This window comes from Tinamus guttatus, unplaced genomic scaffold (assembly GCF_059628265.1).
Source record: "Tinamus guttatus ecotype Peru unplaced genomic scaffold, ASM5962826v1 Tinamus_guttatus_pri_ptg000608l, whole genome shotgun sequence".
Lineage (NCBI taxonomy): Eukaryota > Metazoa > Chordata > Aves > Tinamiformes > Tinamidae > Tinamus > Tinamus guttatus.
This window is the reverse complement of record NW_028289142.1, coordinates 229745-242680: the sequence shown is the minus strand read 5'-3', so window position 1 is coordinate 242680 and position 12936 is coordinate 229745. Positions and strand designations below refer to the sequence as shown.

At 50.3% G+C, this 12936-nt stretch overlaps 1 protein-coding gene across 1 annotated transcript; it reads right to left on the bottom strand.

Annotated features, from left to right (window-relative positions):
- Window positions 1–6619: 6619 nt before the first annotated feature.
- Window positions 6620–7804, bottom strand: LOC148592415 (endogenous retrovirus group K member 8 Gag polyprotein-like). Its single transcript, XM_088535045.1, has one exon. The coding sequence runs from the start codon at window positions 7802–7804 to the stop codon at window positions 6620–6622; it is 1185 nt and encodes a 394-aa protein (XP_088391171.1).
- Window positions 7805–12936: the final 5132 nt, after the last annotated feature.

The window sequence follows — 12936 nt, the reverse complement described above, 5'->3', positions numbered from 1 at the left end:
ATGGGCATCGCTTCAGCAGCCACCGAGCAGATTCTTGGCTCTATTCAGGACTGGAGCAGCCCTCTGGAAAATGCTCTCCTCCAAGACAAGCACCTGCAGCCGTGCCCCTTCCTTCTGCTCTTGAGGGCTCCTCCCAGAAAACTCAAGAGCCGAGAAGCAGAAAAAGAAGACATCCCCATGCAGAAGGGGAAGCTGAGAACGAAATGCAAAGGAAACGGAGAAAGAGCGAAAAAGGACATTTCATCACTTTGTACTTCTTTCTCCTCTGCCTCTTCCTCTTCTCTGTCCTCTTGGCCTTAAGGAGCACTCAGTAGTGCAGATCCCTTGCATAGGTGGATGAAATAAAGGCAGGAAAGCAACTGCTGAGTTGTGTGTGATCTTTGGGACTCTTCACAGTATGAAATCTCACCGTGAAAAGAAGCGGCGTTTCTTTCCCACATCTTTTCCCTCTGGCGCGTGTTGTTAAAGGTGCCAGAAATATCAAGGGGTGGCAAAGATGCTGCTGGTGCGCAGGGCCTGGAGGTGGCAAAGGCCCAAATGGGGCACCAGGCAGGAGTGCGAGAAGCAAGTCTTTCTGCACCTCGGGCAGCTCAAGCGTCAGCCCTCCTCATGAGAAGCTGGGAGTGTTTCCCTGCCACGGGGTTGCAGAAGCAAGGAAAAGGAAACCTCTAGTATCTAGTGTAAGGTCAAGGTCAAGGGAAATGCAAAGAGGCCCAGCAGGAGGATGATGGGGGCTTTGCAGCTGCAGGGCCACTCATACACTCGTGCTCCTGACAACACAGCCACGTGAGGCCATGGTGGCCAACACAGAGGTGGCAGACACACCAAACTGGATAAGGGATGCAGCAAAGCAGGGCTCAGCACACACAGAGGCCACGTGCCACGAGCTCACACTGGGCCATGGTGGCAGGCCGGCCGAGCCTTCCCTTCACCCACCCCCCAAGGCGCTGCTCTCACCCCAGCCCTCACTCTTATCCCTCACTCCAATTCTCTGCCACGCCATGCTCACCCTGAGCCCTAACTCGAGCCCCAGAACCTAGCCCATGCCCTCACCACTTCAAAGGAACCCTGAGCAGGGCTCCAAACACTTCCTTCCCCCAAGCCTTCCGCAATCCCTACCCTGAAACGACAAGCACTAAAACCTTAGCCCATGACCAAAACACTGTCTCCTAACTGCAAACATGAAGGGCAAGCCTAAACGTGCCCCGTCTTCCCACAAAGACCCGCACAGGAGCCCCTGCACACACGCGGGCTCTACTACGCCGTCTCCGCAGTTACTGGCAATGACTCCAGACTTCCTCCAAACAGAAGTTACCGCCACATGCTCAGCACGATACAGGGGGATGTTGGTGGGAGAGGGTCTCCCAGAGCTCTTAAACTTGCACAGAGCTCCAGCAAATTCAAGCAGTGTCATCCCACCAGGAATCTGCTTACATCTCTCTCGTGGAGAGAGTGCAGATTATGACCCCCACTGCTACTCTCAGGAGGGGCTAACATGCTCAGCTGCCGGAGGGAGAGTTGGACATGTGTGCATAGCCTAAGAAGCCTGTGATAGGACTACGAACAAGGCATCTTTGCTTTAAGCCATCTCCTTCCTCTTCCCTTCCCTCTTCTCTCTCTCTCTCCCTCTCTCTTCCTCTCCCCCTTCCTCTGCCCCTCCCTCTTTGGCTGCCTCAGAATGAAATGCTGGATGGCTTCAGAAGCGTTGCTTTGCACTTCCGGAGGCACAATCCCCTGCCCTCCGAGCAGCTCAGAGAGCCAAGCTCAAACTGCAGGACCCGTCAGTGTAATCGTGGACAACACCTGATGCACTTTGAAAAGACGCATCCTGTTGGAGAAAGGGAGACTGCGACACCAGTTGGTCATCGACAAGACTCGTTTATTAATCTTTCCAAGCTGCCTTTTATACATTCGTTAATTAGCTTCATGCATATTGCAAAGCTTTAGCTCACGATTGGTTGCTAGGGAGGTTGCTATGTCCTGGCCGCATAGGCTCTTTCCCAGCTCTGCAAAGTTTTTACCCGAAACGGCTAACTACTCTTTCCCACATAGCTCCCCATTCCCAGCCGGCCAAGGACAACTCACTAACACTCCCCAGTACATTATCAGCAAGGCGCAGGTGGTGCAGATTCTTAGCACAGTGCAGATTCTCAGCACAGCATTTCCCTACAATTCCCCCTTTTTTCTTTTGCACTAATCAAGCCTTGCTGGTAAGTGAGAATACTTTATGTCTAATACATGCAAAAGCACAGCCAAAAACTACAAGGCATAAACAATAAAACAACTAGTAATGTTAGCCGTGATTTACTAATACATGCACCCATTCCCAAGTCCGTGTTGGCCTGCAAGGTCTTTCCAGTCGAGAGTCCGACGTCCTGCTGAGCAGCTTCCGTTGTCTATTGATCTGCTGACGGGCAGTTCAAGGACTCTTGATCATTTCAACGCCAAGGTTTTACCAACCGCCTGGAGCTGTAAGGTGTCCTCGATCTCCAAGCCATTCCTCTATAAGTCCTCCTTTTTTCTTTTGCAACAACCAGGCTTTATGAGTATGCAAGGATAGCATTCGCCTTAAGCACGCGAAGGCACAGCTGAATAAGCATAGGACAAAAAGCATAACAATCAAAAGCATCAGTCCTGTCTTAAGCGAGGATTTCAGTCACCCACCAATACCCAATAAATCAGTTAACCCATCCAGCCCAAAGAAGCCCACGTCTTTCTGTATCTCCTGGGTGTGTTCCATCAGCTGTTGGATTTGCTGGTGGATTGCCTTAGAGTGGTCTTGCAGGTCCATACAGCACATTCCTTCAAAGTCTTCACAGCCGTGCCCATGGGCTAGCAGGAGGAAGTCGGTGGCCGCTCTGTTCTGAAGCACTGCATGTTTTACCTGTGACCCCCCGAGACGGCCAGCACCTGAGTTCTCTCACGGCAGACCATGTGAGCCACTGCTTCCAACCGAGGGGTCACACTCTTGCACGGTTGAACTGAGAAGATCCATTCTAAAACCGCAATCTAGCTGGTTCTTATTTTGTGTAGCTGCAGTAGCTTCCCTATCTCAAGGACACACTGTCCTCTACTTTACCTCTGCCTCACTCAGGCCCTGTGCACTAACTCCATCTGGCTATGTCCTTTCTCCATTAGCCAGGTTTGCACAATACTCTCCACACTTCCCCCGTTTTCTTTTTGGGCTATCAAACTCGCATTCCATTCTTGGTTGACTATTCGCGTAAGCATATTTTGCAAGCATTTAAAGATACATGGTACAAGGAGTATAATCATAATAAGCACGATCCCTATGGTAATTAAATGCTGCACAGCTGATCTTGTTTATCACAATCGTGGGTATGGCTCGTCTCTGTGGATGCTATATTCTTTGGTGTCGGCGGCAATGCTGCCTTAGTCCATCTCGCGGGTACCCAGATTGTGCCTGAGGGGGTAGAAACACAAAGATAACCTCTCCCCCAATAGAGAACTTTAACTGGCTTCTGCCAAACACCAGTGCGTGGATCCCTATACCGAACCCACACATCCGGTGCGTTTCTGTCGCAGTCATTTCTTACGCAATGTTTAATAGCTGCAGGGTCTCTGTTGTCCCCAAACACGCATAGATGATTGATAACATAAAGAGCCTTACTCAACTTAGTATGAGGGTCTTGCTGATCTTCCTGTTTCAGTATATATTGTTTCAATGTTCTGTGTGCCCTTTCAATTATTGCTTGGCCAGTAGGGGAGTGTGGTATTCCTGTAATGTGTTCCACTCCCCAAGCACTTAACCATCTTTTGACTCTGATGCTCATGTAAGCAGGGCCATTATCTGTCTTAATTTTTTCAGGGACCCCCATGATTGCGAAACAGCTAGACAAATGTCTTATCACATGAGTAGCTTTTTCTCCCGCTTGTGCGGTAGCCCATATAAATTTGCTGTAAGTGTCTATGGTGACATGCAGGTATTTAAGACGGCCAAAACTAGGAAAGTGTGTTACATCCATTTGCCATATCTCATTGATTTTCAGGCCTCTGGGGTTCACCCCACATCCCAGTCCTATTCCCCCATTGTGATTACTGCAAGTAGGGCACGCCCTTACGATAGTTTGAGCTTCACCGATTCCGATACTGAATTGTCGTGCTAGTCCCTTTGCATTTTGGTGATACATGCTATGCGCCTCTCGGGCCATTGCTGTTTTGCTAATTGGGGGCGAGTTTTCTACTGGCATTACTAATCTGTCGGCCCGGGCGTTGCCTTCTCCTAGGCCTATCTCCCATTTATGGCTTCGGATATGGATAACCGCATAGGGCTCCTCCCTTGCCCTTAACGCCCTCTTTAACTGTAGGAACAGCTGATATAGTCTTTTGTTGTTGACCTCCTTGATACTGGCATCCTCTATTCTAGAAACTACTCCTAGCACATAAAGAGAGTCAGAAACTACGTTCAAAGGTCCCGTTAGGTATGTGACTGCCCATATCACTGCCAACAGCTCCAGTGTCTGCAGACTGTCTTCAGGCGTCGCCTCAAGAATCTGCTGTTTCCACTCCCTTATCCTTCCATACGACGGCTGCTCGGCGAGATCTTTTTCCGGCATCCGTAAAGGCTGTTACAGCGCTTTGTATAGGCTCTTTTTCCCGGAGCGTTTTGGTAATCCAACTCCATTCTCCAATCCATTGCAACGCCTTGGGTGCTATTTCTCCTGTCTTTACTTCTGCTCCTGTTCCTAGGAGGGCTTCCGCAAGGTCTGCAGAATTCAACAGGTACCAGTCCAAGGTGGGTTTCTCGATGGGCAAATAGATCGTAGTCGGTTCTTGTCCAGTGACTTCTATAATGCGAAGCCGACCTTTTTGAATCAGTTTGGCAAGACTTTCGATTTTTTGAGTTATTGTTTTTCTTGTTTGCAAAGGTGGTGACAACCATTCCAACACCTTTGCCTCCCCCGTTTTCTTTCCATGCTGAGTAAGTGCGCCTAATAGATGTTCATCGCCATGCCAAATGGTAAGATTAACTGGACAGTCAAGTTGACGCCGAGACACAAAACCAGTGGTTATACACTGGCCAATGTCTCGTAAAGCTTTTTCCTGTTCGGGGGTAACATTAACTTGAGTACAGGGATCAGTACCCTTCAATAAGGGTTGTAGTGTGTAAAGCAAGGTGTTTGGAATCCCTGTTACTGGCTTTAGCCATTGTAGATCACCTAAGAGCTTCTGCGCCTCATATAAGGTTGAGATCGTTATATTTGATAACAATTTCTGAGGTCAGACCCTTTGTTCCGTAATTGTCCATCCCAGGTACTTCCAAGGTCGTGATCGTTGAATCTTTTCTGGGGCTACTACCAGTGAATGTTGCGCGAGAGTGGCTTTAATTATTCCTATTTGATCTTCCGTGAAGACATCACTTTGTGAAAACAAAATGTCATCCATATAGTGGTAAATTACTGTATGAGGCATTATTTTTCTTAATGGCTGTAAAGCAGCATCCACATAAAGTTGACACAGCGTTGGCGAATTACGCATCCCTTGTGGTAAGACTGTCCACTCAGATCTCTTATCTGGCTCACCTCTATTTATAGCTGGGAGTGTAAAGGCAAAACGCTTCATATCATCAGGGTGCAGATTGATGGTGAAAAAACAGTCCTTAAGATCAATAATCAAAATTGGCCAATTTTCTGGTATCATGGCTGGATTGGGAAGGCCCGGCTGGAGGGCTCCCATTGGTTCCATCTGATTATTCACTGCTCTTAGATCGTGTAACAGCCGATATTTTCCTGACTTTTTCTTTATTACAAAAATGGGCGTATTCCACGGGCTTGTGGATAGTTTTAAATGTCCTTGTTGAAATTGTTCTTGCACTAACTGATGAGCTTGTTCAAGACCTTCCCTTTTTAACGGCCATTGCTTAACCATCACCGGTTCTTGGGTGGTCCATGTGAGTGGTAATGGGAAAGTCCAAGCAATGGCAGTTATCCTAAAGGGTGAGCATTCGTTAACACCACCCCTAGTTGAGCCAGTACATCACGGCCAATTAGACAAGACACTGAAGGGGGGAGTGGCACGATGGAGAACACTACGGTTAATTGCTGTTCATCAAGTTGTAGGCTCACCATTGGCGTTTTTCTGGCCAAGGTGTATCCTCCAACCCCAGTCACTGTCTGTGTAGATGCATATGAAGGCCAATGGTTAGGCCAGGCGTCAGGGCTCACTATGCTGGTGTCCACTCCGGTATCAAGAAGTGCAGTGGTAGCGATCCCTTCCCCTTTATAAGTAATTTTAACAGTTCTCCTCGGTCGATCTTTCAAATCCAGGGACAGTAAAGTAAGTCCTGTTGACCCAAAGGCTTTGGTACCTCGGGAGTCCATTCCTTCTGGTACAAGTCCTGCAGTAATTTGCGGTAGTGGAACAAGCTGAGCTATACGTTGACCTTGTTCAATCTTTAGTGGTGGGTAAGGGGTGTGGGCCATGATTTGTATTTCTCCAGTATAATCGGCATCTATTACTCCAGGGAGCACAAAAAGTCCCATTATAGAGGCTGAGGAGCGCCCCAACAACAAGGCTCCGAACGTGTGTCCGTCGATTACTATAGGTCCTCTGGTTCCTGTAGGTATCTTGGTAGGTCGATCGGTATACAGGGTGACGTCTACTGCGGCTGCCAGGTCCAAGCCGAGGGACCCTGCTGTTGCTGGTTGGAGACAGGAGGCGGCGCTGTTGCTCTTCCTCCGGTCATTTGTGTCATAGCGCGACCGGACGCGCTCTGCTGGCGGTTTCCCGACTTGCGACGGCAGGCAGCTGAATTATGCGAATCGGACTGGCAAGTCTGACACCAGACCCCAGTGGCTCGGCACGTTTTACGTATGTGGCCTCCTTTTCCACAGCGATAGCATTTAGCGCTGGGATAGGTTTTAGGCGGGCCGCCAGACGCGAGTGCAGCAGTTTGGAGAGGTGCAAGAGCAGCTAACGCCTGCGTTTGTGAGGCTTCCGCCTGCTTTTTCAGTCCTTCCCCAAGATCTCTTATAGCCTCCACCAATAATACCTGAGACCCTGCTGGTATATTTGCCGCCCGCTCCAGCAACTCCTCTATCGCCCAATTCCCAGGTAATGTGGCAATCAGCCTTTGTATGGTGGAATTACTATTTTGCAGTGCGCATTGTTTTAAAAGCGTCCCTTTCATCCAGTTTGGAGCCCCTGCCTTTTCTATTGCTGCTGCTATCCGGTCAACAAACGTGCCGAGAGGCTCCTCTCTGCCTTGCTTTATGCCCATATACGGTGGTACTCCTCCTGGTTCTTTCACTCTGTCTAGAGCATTTCTAAACAATCTCATGGCTTCCCTTGCTTTCTCCGGCCCCATTAACACCTGCGCTTCAGTCCTCAGGTAATTACCCAGCCCCATTAGTTCATCTGCAGTGATTCCATGTAATGGATTTCCAGGCTGTCTTAGTGTGGCCACCGACTCATTGACAAGAGCCTGCCAATGTGCACCAAAGAGTAACTGTTGATGCTCCGTAAGCATGAGACGTGATATTCCTCGTAAATCATTTGGCAACAATACTTGCGTATCAAACAGGTAGTCCAACATTTGTTTAACGGGCTCGCTTTTAGGGCCAAATTGACTAACTGCTTGTCGCAATTGCATTAGTAATTTCCAATCTAATGGGTGAAACTCACCCTGCAGGCCAGCTGGATTGCCTTGTGGGTCATATATGGGAGTAAAAATGGCTGGAAACGCCAAGGGGCCAGAGGCTTGCAAGAGTGCGCCATCCCCCTCAGCAATTGCTTGCTGTGCCACGTTCTGCCAGGCGCTACTTCTTTGTTTTGCTAGTTCCATCACCCAATCATTCTTATCCCCTGGGGCAGATTCTGGCGTCCCGGGAAACTGGCATGGCACGGGCAGAGCGGGCGGAGCTGAGGGGTTCGGAGACCGCGATTCTTCCCATTCATTAAGAACGGGTGCTGAGGGAGCTACACTCGCCTCGGGGCTACTGCCTTCACTAGACGCTCCCACAGGCGGAATTATGACTGTTCTAACCGCTGGAGCTCGCGGCTGCTCATCGTCCGTTCCATAATGTATATTCTTTTTATGGGCTTCAATTGCCTGGTCTGCTGCCTTTTTCTCCACTACCCGTTGTAATAGCGCGTTATGCACCACCCTCCATTGTTTCCCTAGCTTTTTTGCTGTCTTATCATCATCCAATATTGCCTCCCATAACTTATCACCCAATTTACGCCATTCCGATAATTCGTGCACCGTATGCGGAACAATAAAGCAACCCTTCGCATAGCCCCATGCTAGCAACCCTGGTAACTCTTTCTTTAAGTCGATCCCCTGAACATTACATTGCTGTAAGGTACGGGTAAATAATTCATATGCCACTTGCCTATCCATTATATCGTCGGCGCCGTTGCAGCTCTCCAAACTCCAGGCTCCGGTGGCACGTATGGCCTGAAACCACCTGTGTGATCTTCAGGGGTGCCGTCTTTACAGTAGCCGTTTCCAGCTGTCTGACGGATTCCGCACCGTTCCCGCTGCTCGAGGACCCAACTCCTACTTTCTCCACCGTGGTGCGTCCTCCCCCGTTTTCTTTCCAGTCCGGGAGGATTCAACCCTTTGCTATATCACGTCAGGGTCACCATTTGTTGGAGAAAGGGAGACTGCAACACCAGTTGGTCATCGACAAGACTCGTTTATTAATCTTTCCAAGCTGCCTTTTATACATTCGTTAATTAGCTTCATGCATATTGCAAAGCTTTAGCTCACGATTGGTTGCTAGGGAGGTTGCTATGTCCTGGCCGCATAGGCTCTTTCCCAGCTCTGCAAAGTTGTTTACCCGAAACGGCTAACTACTCTTTCCCACATAGCTCCCCATTCCCAGCCGGCCAAGGACAACTCACTAACACTCCCCAGTACATTATCAGCAAGGCGCAGGTGGTGCAGATTCTTAGCACAGTGCAGATTCTCAGCACAGCATTTCCCTACAGCATCCAACCAACAATGCTTTGCACACCCTCATGTGCTAATGGCAGAGCACAGAACTTGCCAAGCAAATTTAGCCAAGCATACCCCACTGAGTAGCTAAGATCGGGTGCTCTTGTCTAGTTCACTGCACACTCTACTGTGGCTCAATTGGATGGCACTAAGTTTGCCGCTAAGGGGGCAAAAGGAGGGAGCAGCCCTGTCCTTGGCAGAGCCTTCAGCAGGGAGCAAGTCAGAGCATGCTGGCACTGCTCATGCACGGGCCCTACTGCTAAAGCATAGCGGCCTCAGGTTTCTCTGCTCATTCGTGGACACACGTCAACTGGTGCAGAGACTCCCAGAATGACCTAAAAGTTTCTTGGCCTTCCAAGGGCTTCACACAGTCTTGCTCGGAATGGCTGCCGAAGGGCTCTTTCCCTGGTGCCAGTACTGCAACATGAGCTGATTGCTTTCCCTCCACACCTAGAGAGAAAGCCTGGAAAAGGGCCCTGCTCTAGGAGCGCGGCGTTGTGCTCTACAAGGCCGTGGGAGAGTGTGGCACACACCACAAGAGGGAAAGAGACACCTCGCACCAAGGAGAACAGGCCATGTCAAAGTGCCCATGAGGGATGGTGACAAGCGGGTGCCTTCTTCCCTTCCTGAGTGTATTCTGCCTGAGAAGCAGGTGTGAGAGCTGTGCTGGCGGAAGCACCGTCCCCGCTCCTGCCCCCACCTTGAGTGGGGCAGCGCAGCGGCCACAGGCTCTGCACAGCGCCCTGCGCTCCCCGGCGTCAGCTGAGCGCGTCTCTGCCGTGACCCTGCCTCATAAAGGATGTGCCCACTCAGCTGCCACGAGCCCCGCCTTGGCCGCGCTGCCCTCCCTCACAATGGCCCGCACGGCTGGGGTCACTCGGCGGCACAGAGGCTGCTGGCGCAAGAGCTGCTTGCGCGCTCTCTGCCCCGGCGCTCGCGAGCACGCTGCTGAAAGGGAGCGTGAGCTGAGCAAGCCCTTGGAAGAACTGGGCTCCTTCCTTTTCCAATTGGAACTGGACGGTGTAGAGATGGACTCCCGCTCTGCAGGCTGCCATGCGGTACCGCCTGCAAGAGATGGCCGACAAAGGAGCTACTCCTGTGAGTAAAGGCTTCAAGAGAAAGGGTTAATCTTGTGACTCCCCGGGGCCCACAAGTCATTGTCGCCCATGAGAAAGAGACGTGAATAAGCTCTTGAGTGGCCAGCCAATGGGAGCGGCAGCCCTGCATGGGCTGTCTCTGCTAGGTGCTTGTGTTCTCCACGCAGCTGCTTCTGGTGCTGGGGGCTGCTCTCCAGAACACCGGCTTGGAAACCTGCCTTCCTAGAACAAAGGCAGGCAGTCTCTTTGACAATGTGCTTTCCTTGCAGCCACTGCTGAGGGAATGGCTCCACCAGGAAGGATGTCTTTGCCAGCCAAGAAGATTCCTGTGTCTTGGCAGCAGAGGCAAAGCGTTGGAGCTGGACTCCACAACCTGGGAAATACGTGTTTCCTCAACGCGGTTCTGCAGTGTTTGACCTACACTCCCCCTCTGGCTAATTACATGCTTTCCAGAGAGCACAGCCAGTCGTGTGAGTACTTGGGAAGCCTTTCCTCGCAACCTCCTGGACAACTCTGCTCCTGCTGAAAGACCAAGAATGCCTCTGGGAAGCAAACTCTGACTTTGCCCTATTTTGCCTGATGCGGCTGGCGTTCAACAGCGCGTGCACGGCAGGCTCAGGAGAGCTGCTGCAGTGCTCGCCTTCATTTAACGCCCTGTGCCCAAATGCCAAGGAGGCATTCTTTCCTCCCTCCTGTGAATGCGGAAGGGTTTAGGGAAGCAAAGCACTCCAGGACTATTTGGCCTGGAGTTACTTACGCGTTCGTAGAAAGAAGCTAAAATTTTGCAGGAGGCTGTCACAGGTTCTCAGGGTTCTGTCACAGCTGGCTTTCCCTAATGCATGACCACTGTGACAGCAGATGCGGTTGCACTGCAAGAGGAGGAAAGCTACCAAAGAGCACTGTGAAAGCACTCTCAGTTAGTCTGCCTATTCCTGTGCACTTCCCTGCCCTTGCAAAGGATGTCTTGCCAATAGTCCTTTAGGTGTTTCCTCAGAAAATGCATGCTACTGCAGACTTCCTGCTTAATGCTTATGCACGCAGAATGGCCTCTTGGCCCTTTTGGAGAGGAGAGCGTGGTACGCAGGGCAGAGAGTGCACTTGAAGCTGCAAGGTTGTTGTTGCTTAAGGTTGTCTCTAGCAACGTCGCTAGCTTTCACTAAAGCCAGGGGGTTACTTCCTTGACGCTCAACAGGTTGTGAGCAAGGTTCCTGCATGCTGTGTACCATGGAAACACACATCAACCAGGTCCTGTTCAGCTCTGACAAGGCCATCGAGCCTCTGGCAGTCCTCAATGACCTTCGGCGTAAGTCTTTTCACATGGCTTTCTCTGTAGAAAGGCCTAAATTTTGAGAGGGCTGTTTCATGGGTGCAATGGGTACGGAGAGTTTTTTGTTTGTTTGTTTGTTTTTTGTGAGGGAAGGGAGGTTTTAGCAAACTACATCTTCTTCTATCCCTTTCTATGAGATAAGCCTTGTATAACCCTTTTTTTCACTAGGAAGAGGTGAGCGTTTCTGCTTCGGCAGACAGGAAGATGCTCACGAATTCCTACGTTACATCGTGGCTGCTATGCACGTTGATTATTTGAACGGATGCACCGAGTAAGCAGAACCAACTTATCCTTTAAGTGTTCTCTAGGACTTTAGGACCCTTCATTTGCTACCCTGCGTTGCCCAGGGTTTTCACCGAAAAGAAAAGCTCTTTGACTCTCTGCTTGGGCTCTTGGGAGTGACAATGATAACATTTTGTTTCCAGCTTGGACACCTTGTTGCAAGGCACCACGGTCATCCGTGAAATATTTGGAGGATTCCTAACATCCAGAGGTACTTTTTACGACTCTTAGTGCCCTCAGAAGTGTGCCTTTGTGCCTGTTTGTTGCAAAGAGCTTCCCTCAAGTACTGGCTCTCAGTAATGAAGATGGAGCAAGTGAGTGTCCTTCGTGTTTTGTGAAGTGTTTCTGTTTGCATTGCAGTAACGTGTCTGAGCTGCCAAGCCGTTTCAGAGTCCTCTGAGGCGTTCCTCGACATCGCTTTGGAGATAAAGGTAAGCGGTTGTGGAATTCTGGCCGACGATGTCTTTGAAGGTGCTGAGATTTTGAGCTTGGCTCTCCCCTTTTGTGACTTTCTCACCTCGTCAGACTTCCCTTAGGAAGACCTCACTGGTCACAGCAAAATCGTGGGGTGATGGATGGCTGGGGGCTCTGCACACATGCTCATCCTGCCAGGCTTCCTCAGTACTGCCTCTGTACACTGCCAGTTGCTATACGATGGCTTTACTAGTGGTTTGCTTTGGTTTGGGTTTGGGTTTTTTTCTTTTCTTTTCTTTTGGTCCTTTCTTACTCCTGCAAAGCTAACTTCATTGTGTGCCACCACAGACAGGTAGCTCTTGGTAGCCCAGTACTTTGAGACAACCTTTCCAACAAGGCTTTCTAGCCTGATAAGGCTCTTCAAGACGCTCAAGCACAGTCAGTGTTCAGCACACTCTCCTTCAGCTCCCCTCTCCCTAGTGTTCACTGCTTCACAGGAGGATTCCCAGGTGTTAACGAGGGAGGCCCCGCGGCAAGAGGGGAGTCACGGGCTGGGATCCAGATTCCGGGATCTCAGTGCCCTACTTTCTTCCTCATGCAGGCAGCCTCCTCTGTCCCCAGCGCTCTCAAAGAATTTGTGAGAGCGGAGCTGCTGGAAGGTGAAAATTGCTACCAATGCAGCAAGTAAGATTCTGCCTAATGCCATCCAAATTGGAGCTTCATCCTGGCCGAACCTGTGGCCTATCTCAAAGCACAAGTTCTCCTTTGACTTACTGCACAAAGAAGAGCATGAGAGGCAGCTTTTGGCTGTGCAGCTCACAGCCTGAACTCACCCGAAGCTTGCAAAGCGTCCA